The sequence below is a fragment of the Myotis daubentonii genome, chromosome X (assembly GCF_963259705.1).
Source record: "Myotis daubentonii chromosome X, mMyoDau2.1, whole genome shotgun sequence".
NCBI lineage: Eukaryota > Metazoa > Chordata > Mammalia > Chiroptera > Vespertilionidae > Myotis > Myotis daubentonii.
Window position 1 is genome coordinate 137,717,166 of NC_081861.1, and position 15,464 is coordinate 137,732,629.

General features: G+C 65.3%; 1 protein-coding gene across 2 annotated transcripts in view; it reads left to right on the forward strand.

Moving 5' to 3' along the window:
* ANOS1 (anosmin 1) overlaps positions 1-15,464 on the forward strand; it is a 56,592-nt gene that overhangs the window by 16,369 nt on the left and 24,759 nt on the right. For both annotated transcript variants that reach the window (XM_059679043.1, XM_059679042.1), the window contains exons 2-3: positions 800-847; positions 14,906-14,968. In XM_059679043.1, the coding sequence (XP_059535026.1) occupies positions 800-847; positions 14,906-14,968 (111 nt within the window). The remainder of the gene's footprint in view (positions 1-799; positions 848-14,905; positions 14,969-15,464) is intronic.

The window sequence follows — 15,464 nt, forward strand, 5'->3', positions numbered from 1 at the left end:
CTGATCGCCCCCAACTGCCCTCCCCTGCCGGCCTGATCACCCCTAACTGCTCCCCCCTGCCGGCCTGATCGCCCCTAACTGCCTCTGCCTTTGTCCTAACACTTGTTTGCTATTGAACGGATGCCAGGCCACGTGACGTGGTCTGTGTGTGTGTGTGTGTCTGTGTGTGTGTGTGTGATTTTGATCGTTCCTGCGACCTCACCCAGGAGGTGTCATCCTTTGCTCTCTGGGGGTAAACTGAGGCCCTGGGCTCCTTAGTCCCCGGCTCCTGTCAACCCTCCTCTAACGGGGAGAGGCGGCTTTTCACCTGAGGGCCGTCTGTGCCGCTCAAACGCGCTGTGAGCCGCGTGAGAGGAGGAGCCGCAGGGCGCCCAGCGCCTGACTTGGCCCAAATCTCTGTAGGCAGGAGCTGTCCGCGGCCCATCGTCCTGCGGGTCTGGGCTCCGTGCTCGGAGGAAGGGAGAGGGAGAGGGAGACAGAAACATCCATGATGAGAGAGAACCATGGACTGGCCGCCTCCTGCACGCCCCCTATTGGGGACGGAGCCTGCAACCCCGGGCGTGTGCCCTTGACCGGGAATCGAACCCGGGACCTCCTGGTTCATAGCTCGACGCTCAGCCACTGAGCCACGCCGCCCAGGCCCCACTTACCAGTTTAGGGAGAGAGAAACGTCCCAGGAAGCCAGCGTCCGGCTCCTGTCGGTGCAGATCTTTAAAAATGTCCCTGGCACCCGTGGCCACGCGTGCGGGTCCCGTCGGACGGCCCTGTAACCTGTCCACGTGTCTTTCTCTTGTTGCAGAACAACGGCTCCCTGGACTGGTGCCAGAGTCACAAGCAGTGCTCCAAGGTACGTACATGCTGGGGTTCCCGTAAAAAGGTGCTAATTTTGCAAAAACAACAGAGTCCCACGGAGTCGCCGACCTGGCAGAGAGAGAAGGCAGGCACCCTTCGCCCGGCGCCCACCGGCCGTTACACGTGAGGCTTTTGTAGGACGTGACGGAAGCACAAAATTGATGTTGGTGCAACGTGCACACACGTGCACACACACACTCTCTCTCTCACACACACACACACACACACACACACACACACACACACGTCTATGGGGTTTCTCACAGGTGCAGCTGCAATGAGTGTAGCCACCGCTGAAATCAAGATCCATGTGCCTTACTTTTCCTCTTTATTCTGACAATATTTTAAAAAAATAGACTTTCATTGATTTCAGAGACGGGGGGAGAGAGAGAGAGAAACACCCATGACGAGAGAGAATCATGGATCGGCCGCCTCCTGCACGCCCCCTACTGGGGATCGAGCCTGCAACCCGGGCATGGGCCCCGGGCAGGAATCGAACCCTGACCTCCTGGTTCACAGGTCGATGCTCAGCCACTGAGCCACGCCGGCCGGGCCAGGTTTAGCCTTTAACGTGCTGTTCCCTGCAACCCGGGCACTGATAGTGGTTGTCGCCTGCCCTTCCTTTTCGTCCCAGGGGTCGTAACTCACTCCCTTGACGTTGCTTCCCATTTGGCTGCGGGGAGACGTGTGGAAAAGGCGCGGTTTCGGCCAGGCCGGTGCCTGGCCTGTCGCTTTGATCTCAGCAGGCGTTCGGTTCTGTGAGGCCATTGCGCCAACCTCCTCGTCTCGCTCCAGGCGGCTCGGAGCCCCATGGAGAGGCGGGGAGGGCGGGTTTTGCTGGGGTGAACATCTGGGCGGCCTCCTGGGACACTCAGGGGACGCTCAGGCCCCGGGAAGACACACCACCGCGGCCCTTGAGGGTCTTTGCTGTGAGATGCTCGCTGGCTCACGTGGCAGCAGCCGGGGGTCCGTGGACAGGGCCCAGGGGCACCACGTCTCTCGCGAAGGGAGGGGGCGTGAAAACGGGGCTGGCGATGCCAGGAAACCGCCCATCGAAATCACAGATGCGTTCCCTGTCGTAAGGCACAATCCTACCGCTGTTTATCCGACTCTCACAGACTCTCTGTAGCCGACTGCAAGGAGAGCTCAAGTTTATTAGCACCTCTTGCCCATCATATTTTAAAAAAATATTTTTGTTGATTTCCGCGAAGAAGGGAGAGGGAGAGAGAGAGAGAGGGACATCCATGAGGAGAGAGAATCACGGATCGGCCGCCTCCTGCACGCCCCACACTGCGGGCCTGTGCCCTGACCGGGAATCGAACCCTGACCTCCTGGTTCCTAGCTCGGCGCTCAGCCACCGAGCCACGCCGGCAGGGCGCCCGTCCACCATGTTGCAACCGTTGGCGAATGACCAGTTATTTCATAGGCGGAGCCCTCGGGGGCCAATGATGGTCCGGAGCTGGTTACGTCGGGGGAACCGGGAGAGAGAGCCCCTTGCGGGAAACTCATCGAATGGGGCAATCGGTTAATCCCCTGGATTGCGAAACCCACTTTGCACCAGTGACCGGCATCCCCGTGGGCATCACCCCTGACTGCGGGGAGCCTGGGCGACCCTGGGCACGTAGGCTGTGACCGGGCTCAGAAGCCGGGAAATGCCACGAAAACGGGGATAGGGTGCGGATTTGTGGGATGAAACGGGGTCCGGGCACGAGGGCGAGTGGCTTTTGTCCGCCTGCAGCGCCGGGCGCCTGGGGTCGGCCTGGTCCTCACAGACCTTCAGTCCCCAGGAGCCGGTCGGTCGGGGGACGGGCTTTCACGGCAGATAATGAAGGGGCCGCTCTCCAGGGTGCCTTTCAGAGCTCAGAGCTGGCGGCGGGGGCGGGTGAGTTCATTCTCCATTTGTGCAGCGAAGGAACGCTCACGGGGTGTGGCGTGTAAAGACCCCCCTCCCCCGTCTCCAGCGCCTCAGGGGCAGCGACGAGGGCGATTTCCGTGACCCCCAGGCCTCTCTCTCCAGGGACGCAGCCGCCCGCTGGCAGGACGTGGGGCACGAGTGGGGCATGCAGGAGAGCAGGCTGGGGTCGGAATGCGGGGTCCCCCAGCGTGGCCTCATTAAACAGCACGCGTTTCATTCGGGCCACAGCAGGCCCTGATTCCCGGCCGGGTCTCCCACGGGGAGCGCTCTGTCCGGGAGCTGGACGCTGGGCCAGGACAGTGCACCCCAGGTCAGCTGAGCCGGGTCAGGCGTCGGCACCTGCAGACTTGGCCAGTCAGCCTCTCGCACGCCTGCACGGGGCATGGTCCAGGGGGCAGGGGGCTGTGGGCCTGCCCGGGGCGCCGTCCAGGTGGGAGGTGGCCGCCCGACCAGCTCTGCCCCGTGTGCGTCCCCAAAGGCCTGCCTGAAGCTGGCCCTTGGCCGGCCGGCCGGCTCTCCCGCTGAGAAGTTGATTGAACTTGGGTGGCTGCCGCTGCCTGAGCTGTTTCCCAAGAGAAAGCAAATGCACAAAAGATGGGGGGTCCCAGGCCCCGCGCTGGGGGGGGGCGGGGGGGTGCGGCCCCGGCTCCCGGGGAGGGCCCGCCTGGGTGCTGGCGTTTGGCATTGTCCCGTCCTGTGTGAGCGAAGAGCCTGCACTCGGGGTAACCCTCGCTCCCTCCGCCCCCGCCCAGAGATGTCGGGGGGGGGGGCATTGTGGGAACTAAACGCCCCTTTCACGCGTTTATCTGCCTCAGTGAGCACAGTGTCCTCCGCCTGGGTCCGGGGCCCTGCCTTTCTCCGGCGCCGCGGGCACAGAGCACCCCCCCCCCTCCCCGCAGGCTCTTGGGAGAGGGGACGCCAAGTGTGCGGCCTCATCCATGACTGGACGTCTCGCCACCTCCTGCACCAAGAGCCGGCGGCCCCGGGAACACAGACGGGAGTTGGAGGAGCTGTGCCCGGCCGGCCTGGCTCAGGGGTTGAGCGTCGGCCTAGGAACCAGGCGGTCAGGGTTCGATCCCGGTCAGGGCACAGGCCCGGGTTGCGGGCTCCTCCCCGGCCGGGGCCCTGGCAGCCGCCAGCCCGGCCTGCAGCCCCACGGGGAGCCAGGGCACCCGCCGGCCGAGGAGATGGGCTGGGGAGATGGGCCGGGAGATGGGCCGGGAGATGTGCCAGGGAGATGGGCCGGGGAGATGGGCCGGGGAGATGGGCCGGGGAGATGGGCCGGGGAGATGGGCCGGGAGATGGGCCGGGAGATGGGCCGGGAGATGGGCTGGGGAGATGGGCCGGGGAGATGGGCCGGGAGATGGGCCGGGAGATGGGCCGGGGAGATGGGCCGGGAGATGGGCCGGGGAGATGGGCCGGGAGATGGGCCGGGAGATGGGTCGGGGAGATGGGCCGGGAGATGGGCCGGGAGATGGGCCGGGGAGATGGGCCGGGAGATGGGCCGGGGAGATGGGCCGGGAGATGGGCCGGGAGATGGGCCGGGAGATGGGCCGGGGAGATGGGCCGGGAGATGGGCCGGGAGATGGGCCGGGAGATGGGCCGGGAGATGGGCCGGGGAGATGGGCCGGGAGATGGGCCGGGAGATGGGCCGGGGAGATGGGCCGGGAGATGGGTCGGGGAGATGGGCCGGGGAGATGGGCCGGGAGATGGGCCGGGGAGATGGGCCGGGGAGATGGGCCGGGAGATGGGCCGGGGAGATGGGCCGGGAGATGGGCCGGGAGATGGGCCGGGGAGATGGGCCGGGGAGATGGGCCGGGAGATGGGCCGGGGAGATGGGCCGGGAGATGGGCCGGGGAGATGGGCCGGGGAGATGGGCCGGGGAGATGGGCCGGGAGATGGGCCGGGAGATGGGCCGGGAGATGGGCCGGGATATGGGCCGGGAGATGGGCCGGGGAGATGGGCCGGGGAGATGGGCCGGGAGATGGGCCGGGAGATGGGCCGGGAGATGGGCCGGGAGATGGGCCGGGAGATGGGCCGGGGAGATGGGCCGGGAGATGGGCCGGGAGATGGGCCGGGAGATGGGCCGGGAGATGGGCCGGGGAGATGGGCCGGGGAGATGGGCCGGGAGATGGGCCGGGGAGATGGGCCGGGGAGATGGGCCGGGGAGATGGGCCGGGAGATGGGCCGGGGAGATGGGCCGGGAGATGGGCCGGGGAGATGTGCCGGGGAGATGGGCCGGGAGATGGGCCGGGGAGATGGGCCGGGGAGATGGGCCGGGGAGATGGGCCGGGAGATGGGCCGGGAGATGGGCCGGGGAGATGGGCCGGGAGATGGGTCGGGGAGATGGGCCGGGGAGATGGGCCGGGAGATGGGCCGGGGAGATGGGCCGGGAGATGGGCCGGGAGATGGGCCGGGGAGATGGGCCGGGAGATGGGTCGGGGAGATGGGCCGGGGAGATGGGCCGGGAGATGGGCCGGGGAGATGGGCCGGGGAGATGGGCCGGGAGATGGGTCGGGGAGATGGGCCGGGAGATGGGCCGGGAGATGGGCCGGGGAGATGGGCCGGGAGATGGGCCGGGGAGATGGGCCGGGAGATGTGCCGGGGAGATGGGCCGGGGAGATGGGCCGGGGAGATGGGCCGGGGAGATGGGCCGGGAGATGGGCCGGGGAGATGGGCCGGGAGATGGCCTCCTGACCTGGCGCCTCACAAGGAGCCGCTGGTGCTGGTGCGACGGCCCACCGCCCGCTCGGCCTGAGCAAGCGGCACATTCACGGCAGCGGCACCAGGCGGGCGTCCCCCAGGCCACAGGCGGGCTGAGCTGAAGGGCGCCCTGGGAGGCGGCCGGTGGCTCCTGTCGTGAGTGTGAGCACAGACATGGCCACGGCCACGGCCACGGCCACGGCCACGGCCGGCACAAAGGGAGCTCGTCCGCTCAGCGGAGGGCTGGCTCACGTGTCAGGTCTCCTCCTGTCAGTGCAGGAGCAGGGCTGGGGAGGGTGTGTGTGAGTGTGAAAGTGTGTGAGAGTGTGAGGTGTGTGAGTGTGTGAGAGTGTGAGTGTGTGAGAGTGTGACTCCTGCCTCACCCCAAGGCCACCTGCACCTTGTGCAGGAGAGAGCTGCCCAGCCTGGTCCTGAAGCCAGAGGGCCCAGTCCCCCCAGAGGGCCCAGTCCCCCCCAGAAGGCCCAGTCCCCCCAGAAGGCCCAGTTCCCCCAGAGGGCCCAGTCCCCCCCAGAGCGTCCAGTCCCCCCCAGAGCGCCCAGCCCCCCCAGAGGGCCCAGTCCCCCCCAGAAGGCCCAGTTCCCCCAGAGGGCCCAGTCCCCCCCCAGATGGCCCAGTCCCCCCCAGAGCGTCCAGTCCCCCCCAGAGCGCCCAGCCCCGCCAGAGGGCCCAGTTCCCCCAGAGGGCCCAGTCCCCCCCAGAGGGCCTAGTCCCCCCCAGAGCGCCCAGTTCCCCCAGAGGTCCCAGCCCCCCCAGAGCGCCCAGCCCCCCCAGAGGGCCCAGTCCCCCCCCAGAGGGCCCAGTCCCCCCCAGGGCCCAGTCCCCCCCAGAGGGCCCAGTCTCCCCCCCCCCACAGTGCCCAGTCTCCCCCAGAGGTCCCAGCCCCCCCAGAGCGCCCAGCCCCCCCAGAGGGCCCAGTCCCCCCCCAGAGTGCCCAGTCCCCCCCAGAGGGCCCAGTCCCCCCCAGAGAGCCCAGTCCCCCCCAGAGGGCCCAGTCCCCCCCAGAGGGCCCAGTCCCCCCCCAGAGTGCCCAGTCCCCCCCAGAGAGCCCAGTCCCCCCCAGAGAGCCCAGTCCCCCCCAGAGGGCCCAGTCCCCCCCCAGAGTGCCCAGTCCCCCCCAGAGAGCCCAGTCCCCCCCAGAGGGCCCAGTCCCCCCCAGAGTGCCCAGTCCCCCCCAGAGAGCCCAGTCCCCCCCAGAGTGCCCAGTCCCCCCCAGAGGGCCCAGTCCCCCCCAGAGGGCCCAGTCCCCCCCCCCAGGGGGCCCAGTCTCCCCCATGGTGTCCCGGTCACTTTTTCCAGCGGCTGCTCCCTCGCTGGGCCTAGGGGGCGAGTGTGTGAGTGGTGGGGGGTGAGCTGCCGCCCTGGGCAGGGTCCTGGTGGCCAGGCCCGGGGTCCCGGCTGCTGAACACGTGCCCCAGGCTCTCCGTGCTCCTCCCCAGCCCCCGGGTGGGTCAGGGCAGATAATGCAGGAAGCCAGGAGCATCCGTCCTGTTCGCTTGCCGGGGCGGGACACGGATCCCGCCCCCAGCCTGGCGAGGTTTGGGCAGAAGGTCAGAGCGGTCTGACTCTCTGGCGCCGGACGCAGCTCTCTGTGCCGGGCGGGGTCGGGCCTGGGCCGGCCCCATGGATTCCGTGCGTCTCCGAGCGCAGGCACGGCCTCTCCGCCTGGGGAGGGCTTGGCCCGGACAGCGCGCTCTCTGGGAATAAACAGCCTTTGCTGTGGTACGTGACCGTCCTCTCAGACCTCGTCCTGCAGACCCAGGGGTCAGGTTCCCGGCCGGGGGCGGCGGGGGCGCGTCAGCTCCGGCCCTGGGGCTGTAGGTGCAAGTGCGGGCGGGCAGGGCCGGGGCCGCAGCGGCCAGGAGGTCATTCCCCTCAAGGTCGAGGCCAAAGGGACTTCGGTGCATCATCCCCGAGGGCCACAGCCACTCTGGTCAACAGCCTGGCGCCCCCCCCCCCATCTCCCCTGGAAACAGCCGCGGCTTCCCAGCTGCACCATGAGTGCCGGTTTCGAGTCTCCTCCTTCTCTCACGCCCGGCACGTTTCCTGCGCACCTACTGTGTGCCCAGGACGGTGTCGGATTCCGGCGATGCCAGGAGGAGAAGTGGACACGGTCACGGAGCTGTGTGACTGGGGGCGGGCGGGGGAGATGTTAGGGGGATGGCGCCCTCTGGGGCTGCCCGTTGGACCCCCCGCCCCCCACTCCCGTCCTGCTCCTTGGATCGCGCAGTGTGGCCACCAGGCCGCCGCCTCTGGCTGACACGCGTCCCCACAGCCGGGGCCTGGTTCTCCGACTCTGTTACGGGCATCCCTTCGTCCCTCTCTGTGCTGTTTCTCTTAAAAAAATACTTTTATTGATGTGTCCCCGGGGCAGGTGGGGGCACCGGCAGACAGGCTCAGGGGCCGTGCGTGCTCGGCTGCCGGTGGCGGCCCCAGGGGCACCCGGCTCAGCCCCATGGCCTCTGGAGGAAGGTCAGTCCCCATGAGACGGCTGGACTCCCTGCAGCCGCCCTGGTCCCCGGTCAGCCGTCGTGGGCGGCAGACGACACTGACACCGGTGCCCAGTCAGCGTGGGCGACCGTCAGCTTATGAGCCAGGAGGTCACGGGTTCGAGTCCCGGTCAAGGGCACAGGCCCGGGTTGCGGGCTCCATCCCCAGTGGGGGGGGGGGGGAGTGCAGGAGGCAGCCCGATCGACGATTCTCTCTCGTCATTGAGGTTTCTATCTCTCTCTCTCTCCCTCTCCCTTCCTCTCTGAAATCAATAAAAAAATACATTAAAAAGCAAACTGACGCTGATTTGAGGGGCGTCCCGGCACCAGAAGGTCCCCGGTTGGATTCCCGGTCGGGCACCTGCTGATTAAACCTGTTGTTTTATTATTATTATTATTATTATTATTATTATTATTATTGTTATTTATGTTGTTGTCTGAGCAATAAGTGAGACTGCAGCCAGCAGCAGGGAGGGGCTGGGCTCTGGGGACCTGCTGGTGGGCATCGGTGGGCAGCCCTGCAGGGCGGGGAGGGGGGGGCCCGGCCGAAACAGGCCCCGCTCTGTGTCCCTCCCTCCCCCCTCCCGTGAGGGGACCCAGGCGGGAGGGAGGACAGACGGATGCGCCCCCAGAAGGCAGGCCTCCCGCACCCCCCACCTGCTGACAAAGCAGCCTTTCAGGTCCCCGGGAACAGCCCTGCCTTTCATCCCAGCGTGAAATCGTGAAATCGCCCCGAGAGGCCCAGCCAGGGCTGAGCGAGCGGGCGGGTGGGGGTGCTGGGCCCTGGGGGTGGGGGTGGGACTGAGTCCTGGGAAGAGGGTGCTGGACCTGGAGGGGGGTGCTGAGCCCTGGGGGTGTGGGGCTGAGCCCTGGGGGTGTGGGGCTGAGCCCTGGGGGGGGGGTGCTGAGCCCTGGGGGGGGGTGCTGAGCCCTGGGGGTGTGGGGCTGAGCCCTGGGGGTGTGGGGCTGAGCCCTGGGGGGGGGTGCTGAGCCCTGGGGGTGTGGGGCTGAGCCCTGGGGGTGTGGGGCTGAGCCCTGGGGGTGTGGGGCTGAGCCCTGGGGGGGGGTGCTGAGCCCTGGGGGTGTGGGGCTGAGCCCTGGGGGTGTGGGGCTGAGCCCTGGGGGTGTGGGGCTGAGCCCTGGGGGGGGTGGGGCTGAGCCCTGGGGGGGGTGCTGAGCCCTGGGAGGGGGTGGGGCTGAGCCCTGACGGGGGTGGGGCTGAGCCCTGGGGGTGTGGGGCTGAGCCCTGACGGGGGTGGGGCTGAGCCCTGGGGGGGGTGGGGCTGAGCCCTGGGGGGGGTGCTGAGCCCTGACGGGGGTGGGGCTGAGCCCTGGGGGTGTGGGGCTGAGCCCTGGGGGTGTGGGGCTGAGCCCTGGGGGTGTGGGGCTGAGCCCTGGGGGTGTGGGGCTGAGCCCTGGGGGGTGTGGGGCTGAGCCCTGGGGGGGGGTGCTGAGCCCTGGGGGTGTGGGGCTGAGCCCTGGGGGGGGGTGCTGAGCCCTGGGGGTGTGGGGCTGAGCCCTGGGGGGGGTGCTGAGCCCTGGGGGTGTGGGGCTGAGCCCTGGGGGTGTGGGGCTGAGCCCTGGGGGTGTGGGGCTGAGCCCTGGGAGGGGGTGGGGCTGAGCCCTGACGGGGGTGGGGCTGGGCTCTGATGGGGGTGGGGCTGAGCCCTGACGGGGGTGGGGCTGAGCCCTGAGGGGGGGTGGGGCTGAGCCCTGACGGGGGTGGGGCTGAGCCCTGAGGGGGGGTGGGGCTGAGCCCTGACGGGGGGGTGGGGCTGAGCCCTGACGGGGGTGGGGCTGAGCCCTGACGGGGGTGGGGCTGAGCCCTGAGGGGGGGTGGGGCTGAGCCCTGACGGGGGTGGGGCTGGGCCCTGGGAGGGGGTGGGGCTGAGCCCTGACGGGGGTGGGGCTGAGCCCTGAGGGGGGGTGGGGCTGAGCCCTGACGGGGGTGGGGCTGGGCCCTGATGGGGGTGGGGCTGGGTCCTGACGGGGGTGGGGCTGAGCCCTGACCGGGGTGGGGCTGAGCCCTGAGGGGGGGTGGGGCTGAGCTCTGACGGGGGTGGGGCCGAGCCCTGACCGGGGTGGGGCTGAGCCCTGAGGGGGGGTGGGGCTGAGCCCTGACGGGGGTGGGGCTGAGCCCTGACGGGGGTGGGGCTGAGCCCTGACGGGGGTGTTGCTGTCCCCGGGGTGGTGCGGGGCCTGGAGGGCCCTGGGAGCCACCGGAGAGGCAGCAAAGTTTTCACGAAGGCAACGCTCTGCTGGACTCTCCGGGCTCTAGGCCCCCCACCCCGGTCTTTGGGGGTGGACGCAGGAGAGCGGCCTGGGCGGTCCTCTCTTCGGGGGGGGCGGTGCGCTGGGTTTGCTCCTTAAGAACCTGGAAATCACGATGGAGAAGCTCGTCCCCCCACGCACGGCCCTGCCCGTGGGTCACGCGTGGAACCTGAGGACACGCGTGGCCTCGCGCACACGGCAGCGGCTCACGGGCTACACGCCGGGGGGGCCTCCTCCCGGCCGGGAAGGCGTCATCGGGGGTCCAGTTCCCGACGTCCGGGACCCGCTCCTGCAGCTGTTCCCCGGGGGGCGGGGCGTCGAACACACCTGCACCCGGAGGCCGCCCTGCTGAGTCAGCCCTGGCCGGGGTCGCTCAGTGGGTAGCGCGCCGGCCCGCACACCCCAGGCTCATGGGCTCCATTTGCGGTCAGAGGCACATCCAAGTTTCTCTCTCGCCTCCATGTTTCTCTCTCCCTCCCACCCTGACTCTTAAATAAAGAAATCGAGCCCTGGCCGGTGTGGCTCAGTGGGTAGCGCGTCGGCCTGCGGACTGAAGGGTCCCGGGTTCGATTCCGGCCAAGGGCATGGACCTGGGTTGCGGGCACATCCCCAGTCCGGGGTGTGCAGGAGGCGGCTGATCGATGTTTCTCTCTCATTGATGTTTCTGACTCTCTATCCCTCTCCCTTCCTCTCTGTAAAAAAATGAATAAAATATATTTTTTTTAAAAAATAAATAAAGAGCAATTGCTGGTCCCCAAACAGCCCCGACCCCGGGATCCCCCCCACCCCCCCACCCCTGACGGGCAGCTCAGTGTCGCCCGTGATCAGGGCCCCCCCCATCACGCACACGTCCCCGCCACCCCCTGTTCCCGCTCCGCCTCTGGGGAGCCGTGGAGAGGACGCCCCATTCCCTGCAGCAGGCGGCCCCCCAGGCCCAGCGGAACGGGGTCGGGCAGGGGTGCACGAATGTGTCGGAGGCAGGGCCTGCAGACACCACCTGGGCTAGTCATTCGTCAGGTGCCACCCACTGGATTGTAAATGCAGACGAAGGAGGGGACCCAGCGCCCTGCAGAGGGAGGAGGGAGACTCATTTCCTCCCTTCACGGTGGGCGACGCTTGGCTTTGATGCTGGAGGAGGGTTTATGGGGTGCAAAGCCGGGCGGGGCGTGGCCGGAGGCTGATGGCACCCTGGCCGGTGAGCCCAGTTCCTGTGTTATATCATGAGAAACGGGGGGCATCACACAGCCACGGGAGCCGACCTGGGACCTCCTGACGGCCCGACAGCCTGGCCCCAGATTGGGGGTCCCCGGAGGCACCTGGCCCCCACGACTCTCTAGCCCTGGACTTGGGGCCCCCGGGACTAGCTGGCCTCAGACTGGTGGTTCCCAGGACATCCTGGCCCTGGCCTGCGGGGCCCCCAAAATTGCCTGGCCCTGGACTGGGGGGCTCCCTAGCTGTGCTTGACCCACTCACTCACTCACAGGAGGCGTGGACGCGGCGGCACACAGCCTGCAGGAGGCTGGCTCAGCTGCTCCTGGGGGGGACGCCCCTGCAAACCGTGCGCCCTTCCATCCCCCTTTCCTCTCGACCACGGACGGCCACTCAGGCAGCGCCCACCTCCTCTGCCCGCAGGCCCGTGCCCGTGGCAGTTCGTCTGCCGGAGGAACGCGTGGTCTCTGAGATTTTCAGTCGTTTAAGATGACGTGATGCATTTTAAGTTTTGACCCTGGTTTGCAATGTTTTGGAGAAGTTATGAGGAGAGTACAAAGTAATATGTCTATTTAATTATATGGCTGTACTGATAAAAGGGTAGTATGCTAATTAGACTGGACGGACTGGACGACTTCCTGATGTCATTCTGGACATCCTTCCTGACAAGGCTGGGGCCCAGGCAAAGCCGCCCGGGGTCCCAGGTGCCTGCAGCCGGTCCGAGGAGGGGAGCCTGGGTCCCAGGTGTGGGGGTTGAGTCAGAGGCAGTTAGGGGTGATCATGCCAGCAGGGGAGCAGTTAGAGGCGATCAGGCCAGCAGGGGAGTGGTTAGGGGGCGATCAGGCCAGCAGGGGAGCAGTTAGGGGCAACCAGGCCAGCAGGGGAACAGTTAGGGGCAACCAGGCCAGCAGGAGAGCAGTTAGGGGCAACCAGGCCAGCAGGGGAACAGTTAGGGGGCGATCAGGCAGGCAGGGGAACAGTTAGGGGGCAACCAGGCAGGCAGGCAAGCAGTTAGGAGCCAGCAGTCCCAGATTGCAAGAGGGATGTTTGCTGGTTTAGGCCCGATCCCGTAGTCGGACATCCCCCAAGGGGTTCTGGATTGGAGAGGGTGCAGGCTGGGCTGAGGGACACCCCCCACCCTGTGCACGAATTTCGTGCACTGGACCTCTAGTAATTGATATAATATAATAACAGCATTATAAATATATTGATATTAAAACAATAATATATTAACAGTATAACTACAATAACAATGCTTATACATAACAATTATTACATATTACATAATTGTTATATACTTACTGTTTCTTCCCCCTCACCCCCGCCCCAACATACACCATTAAAAATAAGTTGAATGGCCTGGCCAGTGTGGCTCAGGGGTTGAGCGTCGACCTATGAACCAGGAGGTCAGGGTTTGATTCCCGGTCAAGGGCACATGCCCAGGTTGCAGGCTCGATCCCCAGTAGGAGGCAGCCGATCCATGATTCTCTCTCATCATGGATGTTTCTCTCTCTCTCTCCCTCTCCCTTCCTCTCTGAAATCAATAAATACATATATACATTTTTTAAATTAGCATGATCACTTGGAGAAGCGGGAAGTGTTCTTGGCGGATGTGGGAGAGGAGCGGCTGTCATTTCCCTGCATCGAGCGTCTGCCCCCCGGTGGTCAGTGCACGCATAGCGACCGGTTGTTCCGCCGTTCGGTCGATTTGCACATTAGCCTTTTATTATATAGGACTGTGAGACGTAGCGTCAGGCACGGCTGATGGGAGGTCATTGGGAGGGGGGCACGCAGGCAGCTAAAATTGAACTCACGATGAATTGCGTGGGCCCGTGCCCGGTCGGCAGACAGATGCAGGATGAGCAGGACACGTGCGCCACGGATGGCTGCCATCAGCAGCTTGGAAACACGCCCTATTGGTCCACGACACGTGTTCTTAAAGGGGCGTGTGGCTGACCCCCAAGCCGTGAGGATGGGCTGCCCGGGACTGCGGGTCCCGCCACGGAGGACAGACACTCCAATCCGTGGGTGTCTGTCGGCGTGAGAGTGCACCCACGCGCATACGTGTGGGGTAGCGTGCTGGTCACACAGGTTCCGCCGTGGCAGAAGGCAAGGACGGCAGCCCTGGCCGGTCTGGCTCGGGGGTGAGCGCGTCAGACCGGAGGGTCTCGGGTTCGAATCCTGGCCACGGGCACGCGTACCTTGGCTGCCGGTATTGCTTATCCAAACTGCCCTGCGTGTCGCCTGCGCACCGGGCACCATCCCGTTGGGTGGACGTGGACGTGGGTGTGTGTCTCTACCCTGGGCTCCTGGTCAGAATCACATCCCATCCCACACAAGTAGAATGCAGGGCCCTCTGTCCAGGCAAGTGGTCCCCAACCTCGTCTTGGCCACCCCCCCCCCCCCGCAGCATCTCTAACGTCCTGATGTCCCCCCCCCCCACCTCCCCGACCGTGACATGGAATTCTTATTCTTCAAAAAGTGAACTCCAGCTGTAACTGGTGTGGCTCAGTGGATAGAGCGTCGGCCTGCGGGCTGAAGGGTCCCGGGTTCGATTCCAGCCAAGGGCACACACATGCCCGGGTTGCAGGCTCGATCCCCCCAGTGTGGTGCCTGCCGGAGGCAGCCCATCCATGATTCTCTCTCATCATTGACATTTCTGTCTCTCTCTCTCTCTCCCTCTCCCTTCCTCTCTGAAATCAACAAAAATGTTTTTTTTTTTTTAAAGAGAGCTACTCCTGTAAAATAAATAAATTTTTTAAAAAAGTGAACTCCTATTCACACGGAGGAAGCCTGAAAGGCCGTTCACTTGGTCTACACACGCGTCCGAAGAACACGGCCTCCATGAAAGGGAAAAGTAAAAGAACGGAAGGACCACGGGAGTCCTGAGGAAGAAATCCCTAAGAAATGGTTAAAATAATAATAATAATAATAATAATAATAATAATAATATGAAGGGATAGGAAAAAATAGCCAATCGTTTCAGAACATAGAACAGATGCCTGAAATGCATAAATATGCCACCATATATATTTATACTAGAGGCCCGGTGCACGAAATCTGTGCACTGGCAGGGTCCCTAGCGGCTGCCGGCTGTCGGCCGTGGCCTCCCTCCCTTCCCCCAGCCGGCCCCGCCCCCTGGTCGAACTCCCGGACGGATGCCCTCCTGGTCGAGGGGACAATTTGCATACCACGCTTTAAATATATAGGACACTGCCTAGGGTGCCCCTAGAGCCGTAAGAAATGCAGAAAATTCACTGTGAATCACTCCTTCGCGAATTGCCCCCCTTAAAAACCAAACGGCCCCCCTGGGGGGCGTGTGCCCCAGGTTGAGGACCACTGGCCCAGGATGGGGGGGCGTGGAGAAGTGAGGGGCACAGGTGAGCTCTTTCTTCCCGCCGTGGTTTCTCCCCGTGTTGCTAACGCCTCTTACTGTCCATCTCCCAGTGCCTGGCGCCCTGCAAGGAGACGCGGGACCTGCAGAAGGAGGGGTGTCTGAGCTTCTGCGAGGTAAGTGGGGCGGTCGCCCAGGTGCCTGCGCCCTGGCTGATGGGGACCAACAGGGGGTCACCGTCTGTCTGTAGCTGGGGGGTCAGTTACTGTGTGTGTGTGTGAGAGAGAGAGAGAGAGAGAGAGAGAGAGAGAGAGAGAGACAGAGAATGCAGATAAAAAAGAAAAATACTGCCCTTGCCTGTGTGGCTCAATGGGTAGAGCATCATCCGGCAGACTGAAGGGTCCCGGGTTCGATTCCTGGTCAAGGGCACATGCCCGGGTTGCGGGCTGGATCCCCAGAAGGGGGCGTGCAGGAGGCAGCCGGTCCACGATTCTCTCTCATCATGGATGTTTCTGTCTCTCTCTCTCCCTCTCCCTTCCTCTCTGAAATCAATAAAAAAAACTTTTAAAAGAAAAATCTATCCCCAATATGCCGTCTTCTTGGGCTCCCTGGGGCTACCGCTAACCTGTAGGACACGAGCATAAATAGGACTTCTTTTTTTTAGTCCTCCCC